The 26,313-nt window shown below is 38.3% G+C and overlaps 2 protein-coding genes across 5 annotated transcripts in view; both read left to right on the top strand.

Annotated features, from left to right (window-relative positions):
- Window positions 1-418: 418 nt before the first annotated feature.
- Window positions 419-21,263, top strand: COMMD5 (COMM domain containing 5). 2 transcript variants are annotated; one of them, XM_085319752.1, is made up of 8 exons: window positions 419-439; window positions 3,341-3,501; window positions 4,624-4,652; window positions 8,781-8,831; window positions 13,057-13,149; window positions 14,985-15,060; window positions 19,126-19,271; window positions 19,962-21,263. In XM_085319752.1, exons 2-7 carry the CDS (start codon window positions 3,445-3,447, stop codon window positions 19,225-19,227), a joined length of 408 nt encoding a protein of 135 aa, XP_085175878.1. In that variant the 5' UTR covers window positions 419-439; window positions 3,341-3,444; the 3' UTR covers window positions 19,228-19,271; window positions 19,962-21,263. The 2 variants fall into 2 exon arrangements, with proteins under 2 accessions (XP_085175878.1, XP_085175876.1); XM_085319750.1 differs by lacking the exon at window positions 19,962-21,263 and having other exon boundaries at window positions 420-439; window positions 19,126-19,436.
- LONRF3 (LON peptidase N-terminal domain and ring finger 3) overlaps window positions 20,016-26,313 on the top strand; it is a 28,094-nt gene continuing 21,796 nt past the window's right edge. For all 3 annotated transcript variants that reach the window (XM_085319748.1, XM_085319747.1, XM_085319749.1), the window contains exon 1: window positions 20,016-20,103. In XM_085319748.1, the coding sequence (XP_085175874.1) occupies window positions 20,064-20,103 (40 nt within the window). In that variant the 5' untranslated portion in view covers window positions 20,016-20,063. The remainder of the gene's footprint in view (window positions 20,104-26,313) is intronic.

The raw sequence follows: 26,313 nt of genomic DNA, 5'->3' as shown, positions 1-26,313 counted from the left end.
CCCCGGGCGGGCGCGGCTGAGGCCCGGGGTCCGCAGCGCCGCTCTCCTCCGCCTTCCGCGGGCGGGCTGCAGTTTTCCTGGCGCCTCTGCTTCAGGAAAGCCCAAGCCCGTTTTCGGGGGGCTGAATAAAACGAAGGTTTTTTCCCGGTTATGTTCTGTTTTCCTCTAAAAGTCCATGAGGCTGTGGCACTGTTTCTGGCAGCTGTGGGTGGCCTCAAAAGCTCACACAGCCCTGCTGCAGCCCCTTCTCTCCCTCCCCCCAGAGCCCGTGGCTGAGTCCCTGTCAGATTGCTTAGGTGATGGGAAAGTTGGAGGCCCCCATGTACACGTCTGTAAGGTGCAGAAAGAAATAAGGAAACCTCGAAGTGACGGTGTCTCCTGCTGAACCTGGGACTTGGTTTTTATCTGTGAGGTTTCCCTCTGCAGTAAGGCAGGACTGGTGAGGTTCTCTCATGGCACCTTTGACTGCCCAAATCAGAATCACTGTTCCATATTGCATTTGAATTATTCCCCTTGATTAAACTATAATATTCAAAATAATTATGGAATAATCAAAGGGTGGGATTGATTAAATAGCAAAAGAACTGAAGCTCCTTGCACAGCCTGCTGAAATGAGACCAGCTTCTCCACAGCATGGCATATCTCTCCAGCCCTTTTGTGCATGTCCTTCCAGCTAACTTAATTTCAGGATTTTTCTTCTTGATTTGAGTTAGTAAAGATTCAGAGAATCTTATAGCTGATAATTCTTTAAACACATACATCTATCTGTCTGTATCTTCAGAAGCATTACTGCACAGGGTTAGAAATGGAGCAAAGTACCTAGTATTTCTTTACAGTAAGTGAGAGTAAGAAAACCATAGGCTAGGGCCTTTGAGGCAGAAGAAAATAGATACAAGGAACTGTATTTACAGCCTAGGGCACCAGCAATGGAGATGAAGAAGTTGTTATTAATTAATGCCAGGAAGTCTGATCCTTTCCAAAGCCCTATGTGATTTTTAATTTCACTGTAAGTTATCACTTAAACTTAATGTGCAATAAATGCTTTTTACTGCAGGGGGAGCAAGCAGTCTTTAAAAAATATTTGAAGCTTCTTCCAAAAATTTTTGAAGCTAGAGCAAGTGAACGTTGCTCTGTTGGTTCACAAAGTCTGTCTCTATCAGAGCCAGTGGAAAGCGTTTTCCAGGTTAAGCAGAGGAAGCAGAAGTCTACAGTTGTCCTCTGCTCTTCTTGGTTTGTGTTAAACAATTTGCAGGACACAATTTTTCCTTAGAAGGACTGGTTGTCACTGAAGATGTGATAGATTTTAATAGACTATATCTAAATTGCTCTGGATCTTGCACAAAGTTGTCTTTTTAAGTTGCTCTCATGCTATCGCTAAACCATAACTCATATAAAAAGTGCTGCTTCATATGCCTGCTGAGTTAGCATATGAAAATTGCATGTACCAGAGTCTCAGGGCTATCCAGCTAGTGTTATTACAGGCTCTGCCAAATTGCAAGTGTAGGTTTGAGACTACAGGCAAAAGTTTGAGCTCCTCCTCCTTAGGAGTGTTATAGTGTCTTCTGTTGCAAGTAATGCTTTCCACTTCTGTAGCTCCTTCCTTGAACGGACCTCTGCTAATACTTAATTCACTTCCTTTTCAGGAGTATTTTTAATATGCTGATATTATTCTAGGTGTGGTGAAATCGCCTAGTAAGTCATTTTTAAAGCCTGGTTTCCTTATGTTTTCTTCTACAGGGAGAAATTGACCCAGCAGATAGATTTTTCACAGGATGTTTTGGGGTGGTTGGGTTTTTTTCCCCCCTCTCAGATTTACTGTTAGAAATATAGCTGATATTTCTAGGTTCCCTGAGGCTTACTGCGTTAAAAAAAATATAGTATTCTGGAATAACAGAAGTTGGTTATACAAGATGATGTGGATTTTTAGCCAGTTCTTAGGGTCAGTCAATAGGAAGAATACAATAAATACTGTTACTAAAGTCACTTGGCTAAAAACTGTAAGCAAAATGCTTTCTTTGTAGAGGTAGATCAAAGCTGTATTTCAGTGGACAAGTAGACAGGAACCTGTTTCCTGCTCTGGACATGATCTGACAGACAGACCTCAGTGCTAATCTGTGTTTGGTCTTTCCAGTAAATGGAGTCTTTCTCCTCTTCTCAAAGGCAGTTGCTTGAGCTCAGGGCAAAGCCTTTTCCAGACAGTGTGGGAAGTTTGGTACTAGCATCATGCACCTTCTAGAAAATTTGTGCCAAACCTGCCCTGTGGGTCCTGTAAGATGAATTCAGCCAGCCATATCAATAATTCAGGACTCATCACTGAATTTTATGTGCACTTTAATTGAAAATGGAAGAAAACTTATCCAGAAATAGAAGGTAGTAGTCACTGGAGTCCACCTAATACGAAAGGAAGGCAATTCAATTCAAACTTTTTTTAAACTAGTATTAATCTTAGACTTTGCTTTCAGTAAGACTTGCTAACCATTTTTATCTTTTCATGTTTTATTGTAATTAAATGATAGTAAGTCTGTCACATTGTAACCGACCAATCTAATTCCATGATCCTGTAATGAGATTGCGTGGATTGTCTCTTTTTCCACTGTGGAGCTTTCTATGGCTCCAGCAGTCCACTCACTGATCAGACTGCAGGACAGAAGCTGACACAACAAAAAAATTTATGTAAGCTGTATATGGAAGAAGGAAAAACAATTAGATGCTGCAGTTTGAGATAAAACCAGACCAGTTAATAGTGTCTGATACTGCTATGTGGCTTAACAGTCATTTCCTTCAAAAGTTTGTACCATCAGCAGTTGTGCAAACTATATGACTTGAAGGTTTAGTTTTGCTTCCTTGATCGCGTAATATTTAGTCACTGCTGACGTTGCAATGTAAATTTAATATGTGGAACACTGAAGACCAGCGTTGGCTAGTTTATTGTCTCAGTCCTCTCTTAACCTGTGTGTCAGAAAATGTAGTTAAGCTGCAAGCAGACTTCTGATGCAAGTTAAGTTTGTTGAAAAAAGCTCAAGTCAAGTTTAAGCTAGTGAGTGATGAAAAACTTTCTCTTTCTTCCTATATCTCACTGGAACAAAATTCCACAGCGAAAACATCTTCAATTTTACAATGCAAAAGCATAATCCATTTAAATTCTCTTGGTAAAGTATTGCGAGACTGACCTTTGGTAAATGATTGGATGTATTTACAGAGATGTGGAGTGACAGTTCCATATCAGGAAAAATGTCAACACACTAGGTCAAATAAAATTATAGACATATATATGTTCATGTTTACAGTATCTAGATTTTCCCGTTTGTAAAAGAATCTTGCACTGGTTTCTTATTTGCAGTCACTGTAAATGCATTGGAAGGAAAAGACTGCAAAGAATCTGTCAAGCTGATCGCAGAAAGCACTAACCTCTCAGAAGAACAGCTTGCTTTCCTCATTTCTGGCATGTACACCCTTCTCCAAGAAGCTCTGAGACTCCCCTTATCAACTTTCAAGCAAGAAGTAAGTTCTGGAAGTACTCAGGGCCTTGATAAGTCGAAGCGACGTCAGTCATGAGTTACCATTTAAACTTTATTTGTAAGGTGGAGGAGGGGAGAAGCACTGCACAGGAATGTTTTTCAAAATTAAAGTAGGTGGAAGAAACTGTGAAAAATCCAGAAACTATTATTCTTCGTGTTACATAGATCTACAGTGAACTTCTCAGAAGAGTGCTTCTTCTACGGGAAAGATTTCCATATATTTTACTGCTTCAGAATCTTGTTTACTGTGCATGTTTGTTTTCACTCTTGAATTAAAACCCCAAAAGAAAGCATTGCAAAATGTTTTTTTTCTGGCATCAACTCTCTCGTATTATAATTGTATATCACACCTACCACTTACTTTGTTTATGCTTAGTTTCTCATATTTATGTGTCTGTTTTTGCTCAGACTTTCTTCATAGAGGTAGAAAGATCTTACGGGCAGAACAGTATAGTAGGAATTGGGAGAAAGTGTGATATTTGGTTATGGTATTGGTGTTCTGTGTGAATGTGGATATATCTGCAATGTTTTCAACTCCTAATTCCTTTTTTATGGCTATTTGCTTTCCTTTTTATATTATTTTACTTTACACTCTTCTTTCTTTCACTTAATTTTTGTGAGTGAACCACTTATGAGCTTCAGGCACCTTGCTCTTGTTTAAGATACTGTTTTCATATCTATCCAGGCGTAATGGAAAAGCTCACATGTTGCTGTAGACATAGTGAAAGTATGTGTTTAGTATTCAGAGCTTATCTTTTGCAACTTCCTTTCTGTTCTCATAATTTAAACAAGTTAGTGCAAAGCACGTGCAAGAATGAGGTCACATAATTACTCTAAAAGAAGAATATGCTACGGATAGGTACATAAAAGAAATGGTAGGAACACTGATTTTAAAACTAAAAGCTACCAGGAGATTTAGGACTTCAATTTCTTACAACTTGCTTATGGAAATTCTTCCCATTATAAAACCTGTAATTTCAAACCTTCTTCCACTTGAGACTAAAACTTCGGGAGAGAAGTACCAAACAAGCAACCACTACTAACTTACTTTGTAAGAAATCTCAAGAGTACAGCCTGAAAAATGTTACTTTTCTTGTCTATCTAGGTTTTTAAAGAAGACCTAAAGGAGCTCAGGTATGCCTGTTTACTTCATTTGATTGTTTTTTCATAGCTTTTATGTAACTCCATGTTCCCCAAATCGACTTTTTATACAACAAGCTTGGTATAGAAATTACATGTAAAATAGCACGTAATACATCTCTTACCAAATGTTATGTGATGCTAGAAAAAAAAAAAAAAAAAAAAAAAAAAAAAAACAGGTGTTGTGTAAGACTTTATTTGGCACCAAACATGAGCAATGAATTTTTCATGCTGAGGAGATCAGTCTAATTTAGTCCATAATGTAGGTTAATGCAAATGTGACTGACCTTCTCTTTGCAACCCCCACCTGGTCCTGCAATATTTTTTAACGTGTTTAGTAAGACAATGATAACATTATCAGAAGCTAAGAAACTGCCGTACTTTTTTTTTCCTTTGAAAGGCCAATGATATAACACTAGTAAAATCCTACTGCATTGTTCAGCTATGATCTCTTGCAAGTTAGCCAACAAAGCATAGCATTTGTTACACAGACTTAGTCGAAATCTGTATTAGTGAGTTTATAGTATCTCTGAATAGCAGTTCCTTAGACATCAGATATTAACAATCTTTTTTTTCCCTCACCTTATTTTCACATTCACCAATAACAAGAGAATGAGAACTGTACTTGATGTTTTACTGCGTAGAGAAATTGTTAACGTCCTGAGATTCTTAGCATTCTCGTTACTACCTAGGAGTTATAGATTGATAGATTTGTCTCTAAATCTGTCTTTTTTTCTCATCCTTGTTTTTATGGTGGCCTACAAATTGGCTTTTCCTCAGACTTTGCTCTCCAAAGTCATAAGTAATTTCAAGGAACTTCAGGCATGTTAAAGGGGCAGATTTAGACAGCTATGCCTGATGTAGTTGGGGCCCATGGTAAAAGGTGCCTGCCTTGTTGGGACAATTTTGTCTGTAGCTGACTGGTGTAGTTTGGCCTTCTCTTTGCTTATGAGCTAGAACTCGAGCTGCTTTCTCTGGCACATGATAGAGTTCACAGTCAGGTTAAAGTGGGTCAGTGAGAAACTGAATTTCTCTTGATCCAGTAGGAGTTGGGATTTTTGGTTGTGTTTTTTGTTTGTTTTTTTTTTTGTTTTTTTGTTTGTGTACACAATGTGTTCAGAGTGCTTAAGGAATAATGAAAAATAGTAAAAGTTCCATGCCAACGTCTCTGGGCTAGGTGAATATTCCTCTATAGAACAGTGGAGAAAGCTGATAAACAGGAGTGTCACAAGACACTGGAAGGGTTGGCTGGGTACAATGGCTTTATCCAAAAATAGACTCCCAGGCCTCTGTCCTTGTCATCTGACCAAACTTTAATGCCTCATACTCTTGTATTTGTTTGGGTTTTTTTTTCTCTCCTTTTAATGGATTATTCGTGTCAATATGAAGATGATGTTCAGTCTGGATGATCTTTTTATAGGTTTAGCCTAGATTACCACCAGAAGAACTTGACCGCAATAGTATGCATATCTTGCTCTGGTTAATGTGACTGCATATAGTAGCAATAGTTCATGTAACTGTGGGTTTGAGCTGTTTGCAGACTTGTATGTTTTATTTGCTGCTCATTGTTGATACATCCACTTGATTCTTACAAGTTATTTGGACTCTAACTTCTGTCTCTGACAGTTTTTGTTGTTGTTGTTTGTTGTTGGCTTTTTTCCCCCTGTGAGTAGCTCTTTCCTCATCTTATGGCTAAACTTCTGGAAGAGTAAATAGCTTATTTTGCTCTCAAGTTATGGCACTTTTGTAATTTTTTTCATCTTTATCATCTTTGGTTCCTATGGGAAATGTCATTTCTTGTGTTTACCAATGCACTTAGGTCTGGAGATGAAACACTCATTTTTAGCACTTACTAATATTCAAACACTTACCCTTCTGTAGTGACTCCTGTGGGTCATCCTGTGATCACATGCATGAAAAACACATGGAATTGGTTAGACAGCAGATTGTTGGCATGATTGGCACCCAGCATTTGGGCAGGCAATCTGTATTTTAAGGTAGAAAGAGTGCTTCTTTCTTTCTTTTTTTGTCACATCTTTTTAAAGGATTGAAATCTGAGTCATGTTACTTGTTTTCACCTCTTCTGCATTCTGTTGTGTTCAATGAAGCTAAAGATTGGTCTGTCTTATTCCATCCCTACAAAGTCTTGTCATTTTCAGAGTCCTGGTGATGTAACTGGTCTTAGTATCTAGTTCTAGTGGAGAAAGAAGCTGGGAGACATGCACACTTCTCTTTAATTAGATTGGTACTGCTGGTTTCCCTGAGTTGACATCTCATATCACAACATACTCTTTTTTTTTTTTTCTTCAGGCACATAGCATGCAGCAGAAATAGTAGCAGTCCCTCAAATTAACCTTTTTTTCTTTCTTTCTTTTTTTTTTTTTTTTTTTTTTTTTTTTTGTCTAACTGGCTGAGCTAGTGAGAATAAATTCATTCTGAGTGCATTCTTTTCCCTCTGTTCTCAGGATATTTAATATTTTTATGGCTCAGGCCAATAACATGGGATTGGGATGTTCCCACACCTCCTTGTTTGCCCTTTGAATCCCTTCTTCGGAATGTCCTTTTTCAGAAAATCCTTTAAAAAACTGATCACCATCTGTAACTCAGTTCTATACCCCACCATGCTATGTGTCTGATCTGCTTAGTCTGTGACAGGTCTAGTATAAGCTGTTTGAGCCAGGAATGGATTTTTCCACAAAATTGTTAACTGTGCAGCAAAAATAATGCAAGCTTAAAGGTGGCATTAGTGCTTCCAGTTTAGTAATAAATGCTCTTGTACTTGAACAAGTATAGTGATACTTATCATAGCAAGTATAGTGATACTTATCATATTGTTATTACCATAACACCCCTTTATTTAGTGGAATAGCTGGAGAAAAGAGGATATTTGGTCATCATAGGGGTGGGTAAGGTAATGTGCTCGCACAAGCAATGTTTGCAGAACTAGTATTGTCTCTTCTAAGAGAAAGATGCATGCAGCCAAAAAAGCTCTGTCTAGTTCCTCTTTCTCACTGCCCAGTATGCATCAGATAACTACCTGGTTAATGATTTTATCCAAGTCTCTTAAAAAATCTGTTTCAACTCTACTTCTTCCACCAAGGATTCAAGTTCTAATAACTACTGTTTCTTCTTCCTACTATGTGAGTTGATGAGTTGTCTTTTTTTTTTTCCTCCCATCATTAGACACTAAGTTCTTTAGGACAGGTTGCTGCCTTGTTTGCTTTGATTTTCTTTGATATATTGCTGCGTATGTTAAGGCAGTGGTGAGTAATGTCTCTAGGCACTGATTCATGATGAGTGCTGGTTTTAGCAGTGGCAACCGAAGTGGTTACTTCTCCCACTTGTCCAACCTGCTTCCCTGCAGGAGGCTACTGTCCCTGTGGCAAAGGCAGCTGAATGGATGTTACTTACTCTGCAGTCTTTGCAGCTCACAGCCTGATATATTGAACTGAAAATCAACAACAGCTTGTTTATAAGGCAGCCACAATATTAGAGGAATAGTAAAGTAGCGGAGAGGCAAAAAGTACGTGGGATATGAGTTGGTTTGTTCAACCAACTCTCAGTTCATGGTTCCAGTCAAATTTATGCTTGTCCTCCCCATGTTAGATACGATTCTGTTGTAAGCACACACAGCTATACAAGGATCTCTGGTTTTACTCTTGGGGAGCAGTTCATTCTGTCTTCTTTTCATTAAAATTCGTGGTAAAAGTGGAATGAAATATGTGGGCTGGGATTTTTGAAAGCATGCGTTGCTGGCTTGCTTTGGCGCATAGAGCCACCAATAAAACTTTCCTAGAGTTTACTGAGAGAAGAGTTAGACAAACACTGAGTTCTTTTGAGTGCTATATTAGCTGTATGTTCTAACAAAGATTGTCCTAGGTATGAAAGAAAGATGGAGCTCTTAAGGTTCCTGATACAAAAAAGCAGCAGAGCCCTTCTGAGCAGAACAGAGCCTAGACTAAATCAATACTGAAGTGGTTACTTAACTGATGGCAATTTTAAGCAAGGGAAAACAGAAAATGCTGACACTTCTTGCATTGTATAGTAGTCTTTGCAGCTAAAGCCGTATATTTGTGGTTACAAAACATTTAACTGTTTTGTATTGTTGATCTTTTGTTTAAGGATACCAGAAGATTTCATCATGGACTTTTCCAGCATAGTCTTTGGTAACAGGTTAGTATTTTCATGTTTCGTGCAGGTTACAACCAGCAGTGTTGCACAGACCTTTGCTAGCAAAACTTGAAGCTTACTCAAGGAACAGCAAAATTCTCTAAATTAATGAGAACAAAACTTGTTCCATACATTTGATTCAACATAAAATAGTGGCCATATAAGCGGCAAGTAGCTGTCTTGCTATTTTTTAATTTTTTCTGGGCTCAACAGCCATCAGTAGTATTAAAGTAAGAAAATACTTTTACAAATACAGAAAGAAGTCATCTATTATATATAGAGAAAAAATTTGATTCCAATGCTATGCTGTTTGGATTTCTTTTGTTCAATATGATTTCATTTTGACTGTATTGTAAGTCATACTGCAAATTCAGGCATGCCAGATAAATACAGCAGCTCTATATGCAGCATTAGTGATTTCAAATGAGTTAGCAACAATTAGGCTGATGGGATGTTTATTGTTGAATTCTTTCATTGGCCTGAAAATTCCAATCAGTGTGCATATAACTGGAGGGCAAGCAGTTATTTTCCAGCTCTGGGCTGTTTTCAGAAAAGTGAGCACAACTTTTTTTAGTTGACCAAGAAAGATTTTTTTGATTAATTCCATTGGTTCTCTTTTGTGTAGGCTGGAGATAACTGATGTTTTGTATCCTCAGTTAGTCGCAGGAATACCTACAGATGAAAAGTACACTGCAGAATTAACTATTCTATCATTAAGTCGGAGTGAAATGCAAGTTGGAGTGAAAATGAAAGACTTGCTTTTTTGAGAGGCAAGCTACGTATGCTATGGTTCTTGGAAACGTTCTTAGGTTGTGTTTAATCATCAAGTCTTAATGTACAATTGACCTGAGAACTCATACTGGGTGACTTGATGATACATATGCAATATGAAGTGCTGTGCTAGCTGGAATTCATTTACTAAGTAATATACCTCAGTAGCTCAAGAGGGTGTATTAAATCAAGAACTTTTCAAAAAGCATCTCTTGTGCCCCTTCTAGGAATTTTTTTTCCTGTATGGTTCTCTGCTCAACTGTATTTAGCTTCTTCTGTATCTGGGAATTGCTTGAACCTTTTGCATATGCAAAGCTTTCTTCCTTGAGAGTTGAGGTCCCTCAGCATGTAGGATGAGTCCCATCACCAGAACAGGACTGCTCTGGATGTTTTGCATGGAATCCCAATAATCATAGCCATGGTATACCCTCACAAGGATATGAATGATACTACCAAAATTAAAAATATATTTAATTTATTTTATTAGGATCTTGGTTTAAAGTTAATGATTCTTGTAGCAAAAATAAATTTAGCCTTTGCGTCTTTTCTTTGCCCTTCTGTTTGAATTATAGGTGTTAAGAATGCAAAATTCATAGTTGCAAAGTGAAATATTGTTTGCAATGGAGAAAGAAGATAAATTTAGATGTCAATTGAAGCATGCATGATTGTCTGTTTTCTACTGTGAAATCACGATGCTGGAAAATTTAGCTTTTTCTTATTTCAAAAGCTATGATTATCCAGTGTAATCTTACTCTGTTTTGAGGACAGAGAAGAGCACCTCAGAGTTGATTTCCAGACAGATCTGCTTTTATGATTTTTAATGTAACACTGAATCATATATATGCTTATTGAGTTGTAAATATATGAATAGTGATGGTAAGGGAAGTATTAACATCTGATCAAAAATTCAATATGAGTTAGAAAAAAAAAAAAAGAAGAAGCTAGGAAAAGTATTAAAAAGCCCTGAAATTGATTTCTCTAGGTTTCCTATTTTGTTCATTAAACAACAGCTCTGAAGTGCTGGAAATCTAACATTTGTATTTCAATGCTCCCATAATTCCAGCTCCTTCAAGCTTTATAGACTACAGAAGAAATACATCTTACCAAATTGACTATCAAATTACTGCAGGAAATTAAAATTTTTTTTAAAGGAAATGGAGTACAATAATTTTCTTCTCCTTGAAAGCTTGTAATAAATGTACTACAATAGTTTCTAATACAGTAGCTTTAGCTCTCACCATGGAAGTGGGTTCCGTGTACTATATGAGTAATGCAACTCTTCTGTTGCATTTTTTTTGGCAGGTGAATTCTTGTTCTTGTCTGCGGGTGTATCATCCTTCTCCCAGTATAATTTGGATCATCTCTAATTGATCCATGGTACCTTACTCACTCTTAAGTTCCTCATTCTGTAATATGTGCTGACTGTGTTGTGGCTGTTGGCAAAGAGCATTTACCCAATAATTATATTCCATTAGTTTTGGATACAAAACCCATTGCGTCTCTGTTCCATTTTGCCATTCCTATTAGAAGTCAATGGCTTGATTAATGGTCTGTATAACCCCCTGTACATTGGCCACTCTGCATGTTCTGTCATCATCATAGAATTCCTGCAGTTCCAGTTGCAGTCCTGTCCAAGCTTGGAAGGTGCTGACAGAAGCTGAAACTAAGCTCAAGAAGGCCTGACCCTGTCTGAAGGAATGATATGGAAGTGTAGTCTTGACCAGAACTGAAGCGTTGCAGTTTGGCTACAGAATTTCCATAACTTAACAAAATTCAGAAACTCTATCTGTGTTCAGGCATTGCTGACCTTGACCTTTCCCACCCACACTGTCTATAATATCTTTCTGTTCTGGCTACTTCCCCCAAAATGCTGGTGCTGAACTGAACGAACTGTCTTCCATTGACAGAAGTTAGTATGACTTAAGGAAGTGGCAGCAGCGTGGCTATTTTCAGGCATTCCCCAAGTTAAGCAATACCCTGGCAGCAATTCACCGAGGGAAAGGCCTGTTCTTACTGTTTAATCCTGCTAATGACGACTCTGGGCTCCTGCCTTTCATGGTTGCACCCAGCTGTGGTGACCTACTTCCTACCCAGTAGTTAACAGTGAGTAAGAATGAGCTGATCTATTTTCTCTGCTTATTCCTTTGCCATACTACTAGGAATGTGTGCCATTTATGACACCCTCTCACCCCCTGAAGAAAAGGATAAATTCTTCCCTTTATTGCATGCAAGTGTTTTGGGGGATCTTAGCCTGTCAGTACTGTGTATTTTATCAAATCATTAATCTTTCTGGGCATCTTCTAAAGGCACCAGTTAACTTGCACAAAAGAATCTAAGTAGTGATGTTAGACTATCATTCCTACAGTTCTTGATTTGTTCAGAGAAGATTCCTCTCTGATGTAAAGTCTGTAATTAGATTATGTCTAGCACCATGGATAAAGGATGTACCATTTCTTATCCTGGCCTTAGCTGGAGAAGCTTTGAAATGCACCGTAAATAACTTCCAGAGACACAGGATGCTTAAAAAAAAAAAAAAAAAAAAAAAAAAACTTGTCTAGCTGTGTGGTAAGTAACGCAAAGTCCAGACTAGCTCCCTAATGGACCAGAGTTGTGATCTCATTCTGAAGATATTTCTGTATGTATACCTTAAAACGTTTGACTGTTATGTCTTTGTATCAGATTTGGCTTGTTTACTTACCAGGAGCTTAAGATGCTATTAAAATTTTAAAGACTGTCAAGGATCTGAAGTTTAATCACTGTCAACTGCATTTCCTAATAGAAATAAACTAAGGCTTGATGAGCCTGAATCTTGCTGCAGTATGAGTAATAAATGAAGGTCTTGGCTTAAACTAGACAAAAATCTTAAAGGTTTTGCTGGGATTAGCAGTGAGGAAGGAACTTAGTTTGTAAAGTTTGTTAGATTTAGCAAAGATCCCTATGTGATTCTTTATTATATGCCTCAGAGTACATTCTCATATCATTATACTTAAAACTCTGCTGCTAGCTAATACTAGGTGCTTTCTGCTGAAGGAGCACAGTGAGCTTATTCCAGCATTTTTGCTCTGGTCATCTATCTTTTGTTCCTGCTTGTTTCTTCCTGCTGTCTGTGCTGGGTTTGCATGAAGATCTCTGTATCCTGGTTTCATTAGAAATAATAGATATGCCAGCCACTACGATGATTCTTACTCAACTCTACAGTGACCTCAGTTTACTGGAATTACAGAGTAGCGTTGTCTCCTTTTTTAACGAGGACCATAGTTAAGCATAGGATGAAAGGTAATCTGAGCACAAACATCCTAAATGTACAAAACTTCCACCTATTCAAGCTTCTCTAAATGAGTATAGAGGTAGAAGAGAAATCACCTCCATCTAGGTTTGTGAGGAATCTTTTCTCTGTGGATTGTTGTTTCTTTTATGAATTTGCATTTTAATCTCCCATTTCTGATTTACTTGGTAGACGACCTGTTTTTGAAGGCACAGCTCTGACACGAAGTAGGCTGCCAAGTGTCCAGGACTTTAAGTGGAGAGTGGATGTGGCGATATCCACAAGGTAAAGAAAGGAGTCTTGCATGACCACAGAAAAGACTTTTCCAATGTTAAACTGACTTGTGCTGCTTAAAATGTTAATAGTGTTAAAATCCATCTTGCCATTAGGATTTTGCATGCAACATTAAATGGTAAGACACAGAGGGAATTTTTAAAACAGTGTGGAGGTCAGCTAAATGCAGAAAGCTGCTGCTGTTGCACATATGTCAACTGCTGTCTCCATCTTCTGCTGATACATTTTTATGCCCCTTGTTTGCTTTGATCTCTAAAACCTCTGCTTGAACATCTCACTCAAATTCTGAGTCCCTCTTTCAACAGTTTAAAACTTGATGGGCTGAGACAACTCAGCCAGGCCTCAGATGATGGAAGCAATTAGATGGGTTGAACCTCAGCCAGCTAGCCAGCCAGCCAAGCTTTTGGTTTCACTGGGGGAGGGAAATAATCTGTTCAGATTTTCCAATAGGCTATCATTTGTATGTTGCACATGTGTTAACTAAAATGACTTCATGAACCTTAGTCTGCTGTAGTCTCTTTAAAAAAAAGAAGGGGGGGGCTTCAGAAGAGCACCCTTACATTGCCATACTCATGCACTTATCATTGATCTACCTCCTAGTTTCTTTCATAAAACAGGAATAAAGGCCTCTGATCATCCTGCCTGTCTCTGCAGCTTCTTGCTCCCCTTGTCCTCTGAGCAAGTTCTTGCCATCTGCCACAGCAGAGACAGCTAGGAGATGGATCTTTGGCTACAGCCATAAAGAAATAGAAGCCTGTTATCTGTGCAGTTTCTGGTCTTTGTCTAGGTCTAACCAAGACTGACCAGAATGAAAGAAATTGGAAGATGATCCAATCTGTGTCAGTATGTTTAACTGTTAGCATAGGTGAGTAGTTATTGTCTTCCTGAATAACTGGACAAAAGAGAAGGTATAGTTTCCTCATTGTTACAGCTGAGACACCCATTGTGATTGGGGATAGTCTGCCTGAAATCAAACAAAAAGCTTCTAAGTGAAAATTGTGATGGCTACAAGCTCAGCTGACTCACAGATAAGCAGTGCTATAAATGCCACACAAAAAAATCTTTACCTGTAAGAGAGCAAAATGTACAGATAAATGCCCTTAGGCACAATGCCTGCAAGCTGCAAGCAAATCCTATGATTCACTTTCTAAGCAACACAGGAATAGTGCATTTTCCTTTTCTGTTTTCCTTCCTCTTACACTCCTTTCCAACCAGCCTCCCTCTGGGAATTCTTGTTTATCATCCAGCAGCAGCCTCTGAGAAGAGGTATGGCTTCCAGCTCTAATGCCTGTCAGTACCTGAGCAGGCTTTGGCAGCATCCGTTGATGGAAGCTGCACAAGAATGACTCATTTCCCCTCTTTGGGTCATCAAATAAAATAGCAATGTACAAATTTAGGATGAAGTCTGGAAGAGCTTTATTCCCCTGCTGAGATGGCAATTGAGAGCATGAAGGGATGGGAAGGGTTAAAGCAATAGGGAAAACTGCACAAGAAAAGAGCATGCATTATTTTTACTGGTAGTAGTACTTGGTCAGCTCTCACTCCTACCACAGTTCCACTAAATTGATTGTTATCTAAAATGAAAATATTCTTAAGACTGCAATTATTAAACAATAAAGAATTCTTTTTAGTGTCAGTACTGAAGTAAATTGGACAGGACTTCTGTGTTCCTGAGTCTCCTATTCAGCCAGATATGACTGTATAATTGGAATTATTCATATGTTCTGTGTAAAGCCTACATGAACATCTTAAATTGTTAATGCATAATGTTGTACTGATCACACTGCCAATATATGTTGTTATACTAATAATGTAACTAATTTCAGTTCATTGGCCCGTGCACTTCAACCATCCATTTTAATGCTACTGAAGCTTTCAGATGGGACAGCTCATCGTTTTGAAGTAAGTCTGATTGCTCTAATAAATAAAAGAAACCACTTGATGTTCTTTTTAGAAAGTTGAATTACTATATAAAATGTTAAAGCTTTTGTAAACAATGAATTATCATTGGTTAGTTCGCTTTGGAATCCTCCAAGTTCAGTGTAGCCACACACAATATATAACCAAATAACAACCAAAATAATTTCATATCTTGTTCCTAGGCATGCTTTGCTGAAACCTCATTTGTTAGAAGAATACTAATCAATGTTCCATAATACCTGATTTGATTAAATCTTAGTTTTGTTATCAACTTTAACCTTAAGACCTGATGATGGTATTTGATAGCAGAAAAATTACCAGGGTATTTTATATAATGTATGATGCACTACTAAACCTCCTATCTGACAACATTCTCTTCTGTGGCAGAAGTAGTTTTGTTTTGTTTTGTTTTTCTCAGTATAGACCTTGCTGGTAGAAAGGAAGTAAAACACCTCTGTGCTTTTTACCTCAAAATTAGTCAGTGGCAGTATTTATGACACTGTACATAATGGCTTGCCAGAAAATGGCATAAACTCATCCATATTTTTAACCTTTGAGAAGGAATGCTATTTGTTCTATAAATAAATGGTGGTGCATACAGGAATTCAGTGCACAACAGGCATTACATTTGGAGTCTAAAGATTTTTGGCTTCAGTTCATAAATTAGTGGTAGTCTGGAGGAAACACCAAAGGGCTGTGGGCTGAAAGAAGTGGAATGACTTTACTGTTACAATGTTTCACAAGAAGACAGCTGTTGAGGAAGGCATAATTTCTGTGCTACATTGCAAAATGGTTAAGGCATCATTTCACAGAAGATCAAATTCTCTTCTGCGTGAAGGAAGTGCTAAGCAGCACTTAAGTCCTGTTTAATGGCTTCCATGGAACTTAAATGGTGCCATGGATATCAAATTAACCCTTTACAGCACAGTGAGTTTCACTTATGAAAATAAAAACTACCCTATCTGCTTTATTGCTTTGATCTGGGACTTTGTTTCCTGGTGTGTAATGTCAACTCTTGGTCTTGGTTGGGTGGTTGTTAACTTTTAAGTCTGTGAAGAAAGGATCCTTTGCTGGAGCTACTCTGCAGCAGCAATGTGTTGCTGAGCCTGGCCAGTGCTTGCAGAATTGTAGATATCTGCCAAGCCATGTGGCACACTCTTAGATTAGCTCTTTGCTGCCGCTTAGGCCTAGATACCAAAGATCTGACTGTAAACAGGATTTCTGTACCCAGTCAGCGTACTTCCTACAGTTATTACCTCTTTAGGATAAATCTGTTTTAATTCAAAGTATCATATGCAAACAACCATAGTCTTCATCTCTGTAGTTTCCTTTCATTCAGATACGTACAGAATGTTCTGTTAATTAACAGAGCTAATGTGAAATTGTAAATCCAGAAGATAATTGTTATGAGCAGTTTTAAAATGTCTGTGTTACATAGAGAACTTGCGCTGTTCAATCTTTTTTATTATAGTGAGTTTACTGACAAGATTTTAAAAGAGCAATAGGTATTGCAGCATCTTGAGTTTTGTAGCATATATGTCATAAGGGAAAAGAGCATGATGCTTCTTTGACTTTTTATGCGTTTCTGATCCGTATGGAAATTGCAAATCAGATGGTGGATTACTCTCACATAACTGATATCTCTGCCACATTTGGCAGAAGCATGGTAGGAGACTGTCAACAGAACTGTGTCTTCAGGGTAGACAAAAGCAGAGTAAAGTAGCCTGTGCTCTGCAGAACAGCATGGGACCAGCTAGACTGCAGTGGGTACCCATGCCAGCACATGCATTTGTGCACTGCACTACTCTATCTGTGCCTGTGCTCACATGTGCTCTCAGATTTTAACAGCACTAAGTAGGCTGTTCCATCCATTTGGCTTCTCAGGCTTGCAGTGGTAAAGGAAAGTCCATTAATCTTCTGCCTCCCCCCCCTTCACTCCAGTTGAGTCTCTTCCAAGTGAAATAATGACTATGGGTACAATTTTTGCATGATCCACAGAGAACAGACTGTATTTCTGCAACCTGACCGTATCTCAACCTTTGAGAAAGCTGATGATCTTTGCTTTGCAATTTGTGCATGAATAAATGCCTGCTATCCACTTGTCCAGTTACTTTCCTAGCACTTACAACTGAGTTGCAGCAACATCACTTTTCCTACCTAAAGCTCATCTTCTCTTTAGCCTCACATCTTCACATTAGCCTCTTAATCAAACCTTTTACTGAGACTGACAAGCCCTTTACTAACAAAATGAGCTTCCTCATGAAAGAATTCCTGGTGCTCTTATCTCAGGTAGCTATGGCAGCTATGTGGAGTAGTGCCTGTTCCCTTTGCTCCTGAGGTTGCTAATAAGTCTCTTCCTTGATAGTCTCCCTCTTGCTTTGATTTTTTTTTTTTTTCCTCCTGTGAGTTTGGACAAGCAGTATGTCTAGGATTTGTCTGAGATTTCTGTAGCCTCCATGATGCTCCAGAGTATCTTTGTCTCTCCTTCCAATCCAAGACACTCTTCCTTTACCATAGCAGCCATTGTTTTACATTCCAGAGGAATTCGTTCCTTGCATCAGACAACATAGAAAATGCAGTGTGTAATCCAGTAGAATTGTTCCATACCTGATGGTACAGTATTAAGCACAGAAAACTTGCCTTCAACATGCAGACAGACCACCTCTGAAACACCTTTATTTACTGCTTCTGTTCACCCAGTCACTTTTTTTTTTGTAGCTGTTGTTTAACAGCTACTCTAATAGGAGGTGATTTATTTTTTTTAGAACTTCAGGAAGGAAAGCTGGTCAAAGACAGGGTAGTTAGGAGCTTCCCTCTGTACAAACAAGTCTTCCTCCCTCAGCTTGTTCAGAGTTTAACAACCCAGTTATGGAACCTGCAGTGGTTCCCTACTTAAAGCAGAGCTGTGGACTGCGTATTTTTTTTTTAAACTCCTGTTTGCCCTGCAACAGAGGTGTAGGCAAACAAACTGAACATAACTTACATGAAACTTGAAACAACTTCGGGGCTTTTTAAAAGTCAGAAAAAATAAAAGGCTTTGTGGAGGTCATAGCAGTTCCAGTTTATGAAATTATAAAGGAATTCTTTTCCTAACTTACAGTAAAACAAATTTAAAATGACCCAATGTAAATGAGCAGCTTGTAAGCAATAGCACAGTTTTATATGCTCTCCTAACTGACTATTATAGTGTAAACCTCAAGTTCTCAAACTTCATTCTCTTCCTGGTCATTTAAAAACTCCTGTCCTGTAGAATGATACAGTTTTTCCTTTTTTGGTCAGACAGTGAAAACTCGTTACTCTTACACTATTGGAAGTATCACTGAGTTTCATATTTTTCTCTAGCAAGCATCACTGCTAGCTTTAAAAAGCTGCAGTGGTACTCAGCACCACACTTTGCACAGGACTTTCCTGTCACTTCATTCTTTCTGTTGTTCACTAGTTTGGGGAGCTTGCTCTCTTGCTTCTCCTGTGCTGTATTGCTTATGAAAGATGCTTTTGTGCATTTTGGTATGTTCTCTAGAGCAATTAGATCACTAGCATGTATCTCCCATTTTCTGCAATATAAATCCTCTTGAAAAAATTGTAACTTGCCTCTTGCCCTCTATTCTTGCTTTTATTGCATGACCACACACTTTCAAAGGAAAAGTCATAGAAAATCTTTTTAGCTCTTTCAACAAATGATTCTATGGACTCCCTTTCTTTGTCCATTCTTTTTAGCTACCTTTTTGTGGTGCTTTCAAACTTGTGGCCTGTTGAAGATGTGAGAGGGTTTGGTTTTACAATGTACAGATGTAACTCCTTGGGAACATTGTTTCAGTATTGATAGAATTAATCTTTTTCCTACTCTCCTTCTCTTCCCACTCCAGTGGGCAAAGATGGTTTAGTTGAATTAACTGAATTTCCTTTACTCAAGTTTTTTGTCTGAAGTCTAAAAAATTTTCATTTTGAGAGAGATTGGGCTGACACTGTGGGATGTTCCCTGTCCATAGGTATACCTTAAGCAAAATTTCTAACATCCTTCATGTTTTCTAAAATCTTCTATTTCAGGTGCCTGTTGCAAAGTTTCAAGAACTGAGATACAATGTTGCCCTTATACTGAAAGAAATGAATGATTTGGAAAAAAGAAGCATACTGAAGATCCAAGACTGAACACTTTGAAAATGGGAGGTTACAGATTTGAAACCCTCAGCAAGGTTTGTGAATGGCAAAGCAGACTGGCAAAAAGGTGCTGTTTCTAAATTGCAGTGTAGCATTTATGATGTCTGCTGTAAATATTTTTTTCAATTCAACTGTTAAAAGCACCAGCTCTTTTCTTAAGACTTGGGAAAAACAAGAAATATATTGATGAAAAACTATAATCCTGTTTGTGAGCATTTTTGCATGATTCATCAAAACATTTTTTAAATAACTGTCTTAATAGATGTAAGAGCCATTTCTTCCTGATTATGATTCATCACTCTAATTATTTTCAAAAGCCTGCTACCGGAAACTCCATCAATGTGTATCATAAGAAAGCTCTGCAGTGTCTCAAAAATAATAATAATAATAAATAAAATAAATCCTCCATTCTAGTATGACAAATATGAAATTGATTGAGTTTTGCATAAGTAAAATTGCTGTCTGGCTTCTCCGTAAGTGACTGAGGTACATATACATTTTTTTAATGGTAATTTTGAAGGAAACCAGAGGCACATTAAGAAATATGGATTGAGCTTTCAGAACCAATTCTATGGAATTGCAGAAGTGGAAAGGTGTAATCTAAACCTTGCTCTGGTTGATCGGAATGGGCTAAAAAGCAGTAATCTCTTAGATCTAAGTGCCTGCCTCTTGTTTCACATATTTCCTATGTCTGATGTGAACTGAATCATCTGACTCTATTACAGGGCAGAAGCCTCTGGCACTGAGCTGATAGCAAACAGCAGGAGCAGTAACCTTGTAGACCACTGCAGCTATATACTCATTAATAGTGCAAGTCAGATCCCAAGATGAAGAGGTTGCATACAGCCACTGGGATGGATGTAACAGGTATGAGAATGTCCAAGCTCTCAGGTCAAGAAAACAGTTAAGCATGGGCTGAAGCTCCTTTGCCCATCAGTAAAGCTCAGAAGCACTTGCTTAACTTGAAGCATATGTTTTAAGTCCTACTAAAACTCAGAGGGACCACAAGTATATCCCTAAGGGCTTTGCCAAGAAAGGATGGATTCCTAATTCAGTGCCTGAATGAGTTCCCTGCCCCCATCCCCACCCCCCAGCAGCAGAGATATCGAGACTAAGCAACAGCACAAAGACAACGTAGCACATAGGCCCAAGAACTTGTGCACAACTAGTGCATGCAGCACTGTTGTTCTTAAGCAGTAGCTTATTGTAGCTGCATGCTGGGTTTCTGCCTCAGTGGTAGTACCACCTGTATTTCGCTTTCATTTTTTGATTGCAGAACTCTCCTTTATTCACCTCACTCCACACAGAATACTACTGAAATTACTGTGGATTTGAGAGGCCTTTTACACTTTTACAGGTGTTTATGTGGGAGGGGATGACTTGGCTCTTGGATTTTAAGAATCACAGCAGGCATAAAAAGACTTTAGTGTGATGTTGGACTTCAGTGTGAGTTTCTGTTGGAATGAATCAAGGTATCTGAAGAATTCAGAGTAACATTACTGAGAAGGCAGTATAGCAAGGGCAGTATTGAGAACATACTGTCTCTTTCTTGAAAAGAAAGACCTGATCAGTCCAAACCTAGTAAGGACTAAATGTCCTTACTAGCTTCACTAGGTGGATGGGTAGGAAGCTTATTGTCCTTTGAATAGCCATGATTTAGAAGAAGATATAGCTGGCTTCATAGTGTTTCTGTATCTCCAGTATGATTTCAGTTGTCACTTTTGTGCCTTCTCGATACTGCTGGAGACTTCTGAAAAGTTTAGGTATTGGCTAGAAAACAGTGTTTGATGGTAAAATGATACATATTGCTGCTTCTAAACCATATTACAATTTTACCAAGAATGCTTAAAAAGCTAGGCCTTCTTTCCCCTGTTAAAGTACACGAATTGGGTAGGAACCAATAGTAGGGAGCAGTCTCTCTCAAGCATCTCTGCAACCAAAGTAATGATACTTTTTATTTTACTTGAAAATCATTAAGGACTCACTGCACAGCATGCCTACAGGTTAATAAATATGTTTCTAAACCTACTTATTGAATGGTAATTTCTGTCCCAGGGTAGTATTAACATAGGTAAAGCCATGGGCTATTCAAAAAACAAGTTGTGGGTAGAACCAAGCAGAAAACATCAGACTTGAAGAATTCTTATCCTTTTCCTGTAATACTGTAGAGCAGTTCCTTTTAGATCTAGTTTCTTCTAATTACTATTTTATCTGGTGCTAGATCAGTGGGTCACAGTTCAGTGTTCAAACAGCCAAATAGCTGAGGTGTCCAGAAAAACCTTTCAAATCTGTGTGACAATTTGGCCTGTAGTTTTAAATCTATCAGCCAGGATTTTGAACAGTTATGAAGCTGGATTTTCCATTTGTTGTCTTAATAGGCCACCTCCAGGCTTGGCCCATACTGTATCTTAACTACTGTATTCAGATCATACCATAGCAAATAAAAAGGAGTTAGGTCCTGTAATATGGCTTCAGCTGGACTGTACATTACATTAATTTTTTTTTCATGAAGTTTGTTCATCATCTTACTGGAACTGTATTATCACAAACTGTGAACAAAATATTATGTTCTTATATTCCCTGTTATTGCCTATCCCTTCTGAATGTTTAGATTTATGTGGCTTTGAACTGAAAAGATATCTCAACTGAGACCATTAGTTAAGTCTTTTAAGACAAACTAAAAACCGTATGGGCATAAAATGACCTCTAACATTGCTAAAGACATTTACAAAGTATTTTCTACTGGTCAAAATAAAATAATCCATAAATACTTCTACCATCTATGCAAAATATATTCATTTCATGGATATCCTAACAGCAATCACCTATGTTCTACAGAAATGGAAAGGCTTCCGAACTGGTTTCCTCCTGTTCCTTAGTCTAAAGTCTGTATTGTCATACACTAAGTTTACTGTAATTGGAAGTTACTATGCACACTGAAGGGTACAAAAACCTTTAGCACTTTCATTATTTTGTACTTAAAGAAGCAGTTAATTTGGGGTTTGTTTTTGGCAGAATAGCTTTTTAGTAAAAACAATTCAGTTGTCATCAAAATGGCTATTGGGAATTTCTTGATTTTTTGACAAAATATATATGTTCAAGTTATTGTTAGCTTTCTAAGAATTGCATGGTGAATTATGTATTAATTGTTGTTCAGCACAAACATTTTCTTGCTTCCAAGTCAAAAATTCAATGTGGAATGCGAATTATGGAATATTTTAACTTCCAATATAGAACAAAAATAACCACCTCAAAATCTGGGTATGTCTGAAGAGAACTTATTTTATCCAAATTACCTGAGGTTTAGTTACGCCTCAGGGACACACTCTGAATTCCCCTTTCTTTAACACACAGTGGAAGATGGAATTTGAATGGGATGCTTACAGTGTCAGTCCCAAGGTCTTGTCAAGCTGATCACTAGTCAGTTGTCAGTTTTGAAGATAGGAGGCTTACATGAAAAGGGCACCGCTTCTTTCTTACTACACACTGTTCACGGATCAGTTGGTAACAAGGACCTTTCATAGGTTCTATTTGCGGTTTTCCCTGAAAAACAAAACCCCAGTGCTCCAGTTGCTTTCTATGTTTGGTGGTGCTGTGTATTTATTTAAAATGACTAATACATTTGTGAATGTTTTAATTCTTGCAGATCTCTAACCACATAATGTGGATATAAAGTTCTCTGTTATACCTTTTCTCTCAAGATTAATGTGTTAGAATATATTTAAGATAAAAACTTGATTGTTTTTTCAATGTAAATAATGTGTATATATAATAGTAGAGAGATGCCCCATGCATGGAGGACTAGTTACAGAGTTAGGCAGTATTTAGGAGAGTTGAAAATAATTGCCAAAAATCATTCAGAGATTCAATGGCAAAATAATACAGAAGAATTTGCATCCCTTGACTTTCTGTTATTTATCTGACCATGAGTTAGTACAGCTGCTATAATGGTCAGATCTCTCTTTTTTTTTTTTTTTTTTTTTAATTGGCTGAACTCCATGGGCCATCAGTCCAAAACTATTTTTGCCCATCGACCATTACAGTGTGTGCAGAGTGCATGAAAATAAAAAGCCATCTGTGGTTTTATTTGTTATATGACTTCTACATCCCTACTTCTAGTGCAGAAGGAGCTTTGTCATGATGACTAGTAGGTCAGAATTTCACACTTCAGTTAATTGTATAAAAGAGGGAGAAAAAATAGAATTGTTGATTGGTTTTGTGGTCTCAACTATGATACAGGTTATAAATCTAGAAGAAAGTTCAAGAACGTAGTCATGTTCTCATACTGTCTGTTATGCCAGTCATTAACTGCTGGAAGAAGATTGGTATTGTGCTCATTGTCATTAAAAGGAAGAAATTAAACCTCCCTTTGTGGGGGGAAAAAAAATCATACAAGGGAGATGTGCTTTTGCAGAGTGAGTCACCTCCTAGCTTTTTCTTTTTAAGTGAAGGATAAATCAATTCTTGATCTCATGAACAATACAGATAGGTATGGGTTTGCCTTTTTCGCTTTCTAATCAAGTGCACCTTATGACCCCCTTCTGCTCCAGATTCATGAATGTATGAAAGGTCTGAATTGTGCTTTCTGGATCTGCTATACAAAAAAATCAAAACTGGATTGAGTGTGTATACTCTTACACAGCTGTTTTTGCTAATGTAATATTTGTAGAGCTTAGCCAGATGTGAGGACCAAGTATTTTGTGGTAGTTTGAGTTCTGGTGAGCAGCGCAGATGTAGCTTAGGTTAAAATTCTTTGAAGTTAGTGACTGTAAGGCTCACTCTGTACCTGTTACACCCCACACACTACTAACATTTACCAAACAACACAAATCCCAGGAACCAGTAGAGGCAGTACCAGCTGGTTTCTTTCCTAAGGAGTCTCAGTGTTTTTCCATAGGCCATCCATAAGTATTTAACTGTTTTCTGGCTTGGGGTAAAAGTCGGTGTTCTGACTCCTTGTAAGCATACAGCTCCTACCACTATAGTTCACATGCATAGCTGCCTTTTTATTTTGAAATGTTTCAGCTGCGTTCCTAGTGGTGTACAAAAATTCCCAGAGGTACATTTCACAGTGCTTGAGACTCATTTTAGTCCCAAGTGATCAGACTTAGCTAGCCTTGCAGACACTTTCACACATTGTAAATAATCCTGTTGAAGTTCATTTCAGAGCACAAACCCTGATTAAATTTTCTGTGATAATCTATTTCCATTCCCTGTCTTTGAATTCATGTAGCGCTACTACCTCCCCTTTTATACTATGACTTTTACTTCTTAACTATGTGCTATGTAACTATGTAAATACTGTTGGCATATCCCTGATAGAGAGATTGTGGTTGCATTGCTGCTGGTAACCAGTGGTTATGTCACTTTCCCTCGCTTGAATAGGCTTTGACTCATCGTGGTTTTCAGGACAATGGTTATAAAATAGCACACAGAAGGGCTGCTGAGACTATAGTTTTGCAATTGAGACAACTGTCAACCTCAGGGCTACAAGGAAACATTTTCCTTTTGTTAAGGATTTTATATATATAACTTTTTTTTTTTGGTCTGGAAGTTGGAAAACAAGGTGTCTATGCCCAGTAAACAAGTTTGGGTTTGATGGGAAGGAAAGTTGTGGTGTGGGTTTTTTTTAAGCATAGCATAGACTTCTGAGCAGATGTGCTGTTTTTTTTTCCCCCAACTGTTCTGAACCATTGCTTAATTGAAACTAACATAAGTTCTTAACCTAACTGTCCTACCTTTTTCTTTGAACTATTTGATAGCAGGCTGTACTGCACTTTGGATGGTTGCCTGACATAACTGATGGCAGAGAGAATTAGTGAAACAGTTGCTCTTCCATTAATCTTTTTCTTTTTTAATTAAAGAACTTGCTTAGCTGCAACAGTTAGTGTGTGCGCCTTGTTTTTTTAAGATTGAAGAGCGCCGGAGACAGTGACCAGTGCAAAGTATCTTAGCACCATGGGAATCAAAGACAACTAAAAGGTCTGATAGCTGGTTTCAGTTCCCAGGTATACATCTGACTTTCTCTGTAAGCCAAATCTTTAGCTTATATCACTAAATTCTTCTTATTAAGGTGTATAATATGAAGACTTAGTCGCTTATATTCTGAATCTTACTCACTTTAAGTTCATCTGAACTTTCTCAAGCATCTTCTGTAAATAAGCTCTTACAAAAGTCATGTTACCTCTCCCTCCTTCCATCTCTTGTGTTGTGTATTTAAACCCCTCAAGGCAGGGCCTGTCCCTTAATACCTGCTTACATTATAATACAGTGTAGGCTGGAAGTCTGGGCACTTCTGTAAGAAATGGGAAGTGAATTCCTTCAGCCCCTCTCCAGCTTTGGGAGGAGGCCATTAGTATTACTAACAGGATATCCTCAGGGATTTCAAACTCTGCAGCGGATTTAAGACTGTGTGAAAAGTGACCTATACTTTTAGTCTTTGAAAATAGATGTATGTGTATTGTGGACATTTCTAGAAGCAAGGTCTAAGAGTCATGTAAAACTGCAAGCAGAAGATCAGACAACTTTGAAACAACTGCTCCTGTCCATGTTCTAACTACTAGCAGAGGTATTTATATGGTAGCACAGGTAACTTTCTTAATCTTCCAGAATCCTTCCTTTGATTACATTTAGCCCAAAGCGTTACACAAGATAGATGCCTTCATATAAAGAAAATCGGTGGGTATGTGCTTATGTGCACGGTAAGACCCATGCTTTTTAGCTAGACCCTGGTGGCGGTAGCTATAGCTATCCATGACCAAACACGGCATTTTCATTCTAATTTTCTGTTTCTTTGTCCGGAACAGCACGATGGGCTGACAGAGCAGCCTCGCTGCTCCATCGCTTTGGTTAAGGACAGGGGCTAAGCGTACCGTTAAACCCCGCAACGTCCCCGCTCGGGCAGGATGGCTTTGGCCGGGCCCCCCCTTACCGTCGGCCGCGGTCCCAGAGCGGCGAGAGCGGCGCTGATGCGCGCTGTGTAGGTCAGTGGGTCAAACCCCGCTAGGCGCGGAGCCGCCGCCGGCCCGGCCCGGCCCGGCCCGCGCCCGCTCGGCTCCACTCGGAGTCACTCGGCTC

The sequence above is a fragment of the Rhea americana genome, unplaced genomic scaffold, assembly GCF_003343005.1.
Source record: "Rhea americana isolate MKP2758 unplaced genomic scaffold, rheAme1 scaffold_6, whole genome shotgun sequence".
Lineage (NCBI taxonomy): Eukaryota > Metazoa > Chordata > Aves > Rheiformes > Rheidae > Rhea > Rhea americana.
The sequence above is the reverse complement of the archived record's forward strand: the minus strand, read 5'-3'. Positions and strand labels throughout refer to the sequence as shown.

Bases quoted from the DNA above. Each gene is read 5' to 3' on its own strand.
- COMMD5 (XM_085319752.1), top strand. From the start codon at position 3,445: ATGTACACCCTTCTCCAAGAAGCTCTGAGACTCCCCTTATCAACTTTC. The intron at 3,502-4,623 runs GTAAGTTCTGGA...TTGTCTATCTAG, and splicing joins TATCAACTTTCAAGCAAGAA to GTTTTTAAAGAAGACCTAAA. The intron at 8,832-13,056 runs GTTAGTATTTTC...TTTACTTGGTAG, and splicing joins AGCATAGTCTTTGGTAACAG to ACGACCTGTTTTTGAAGGCA.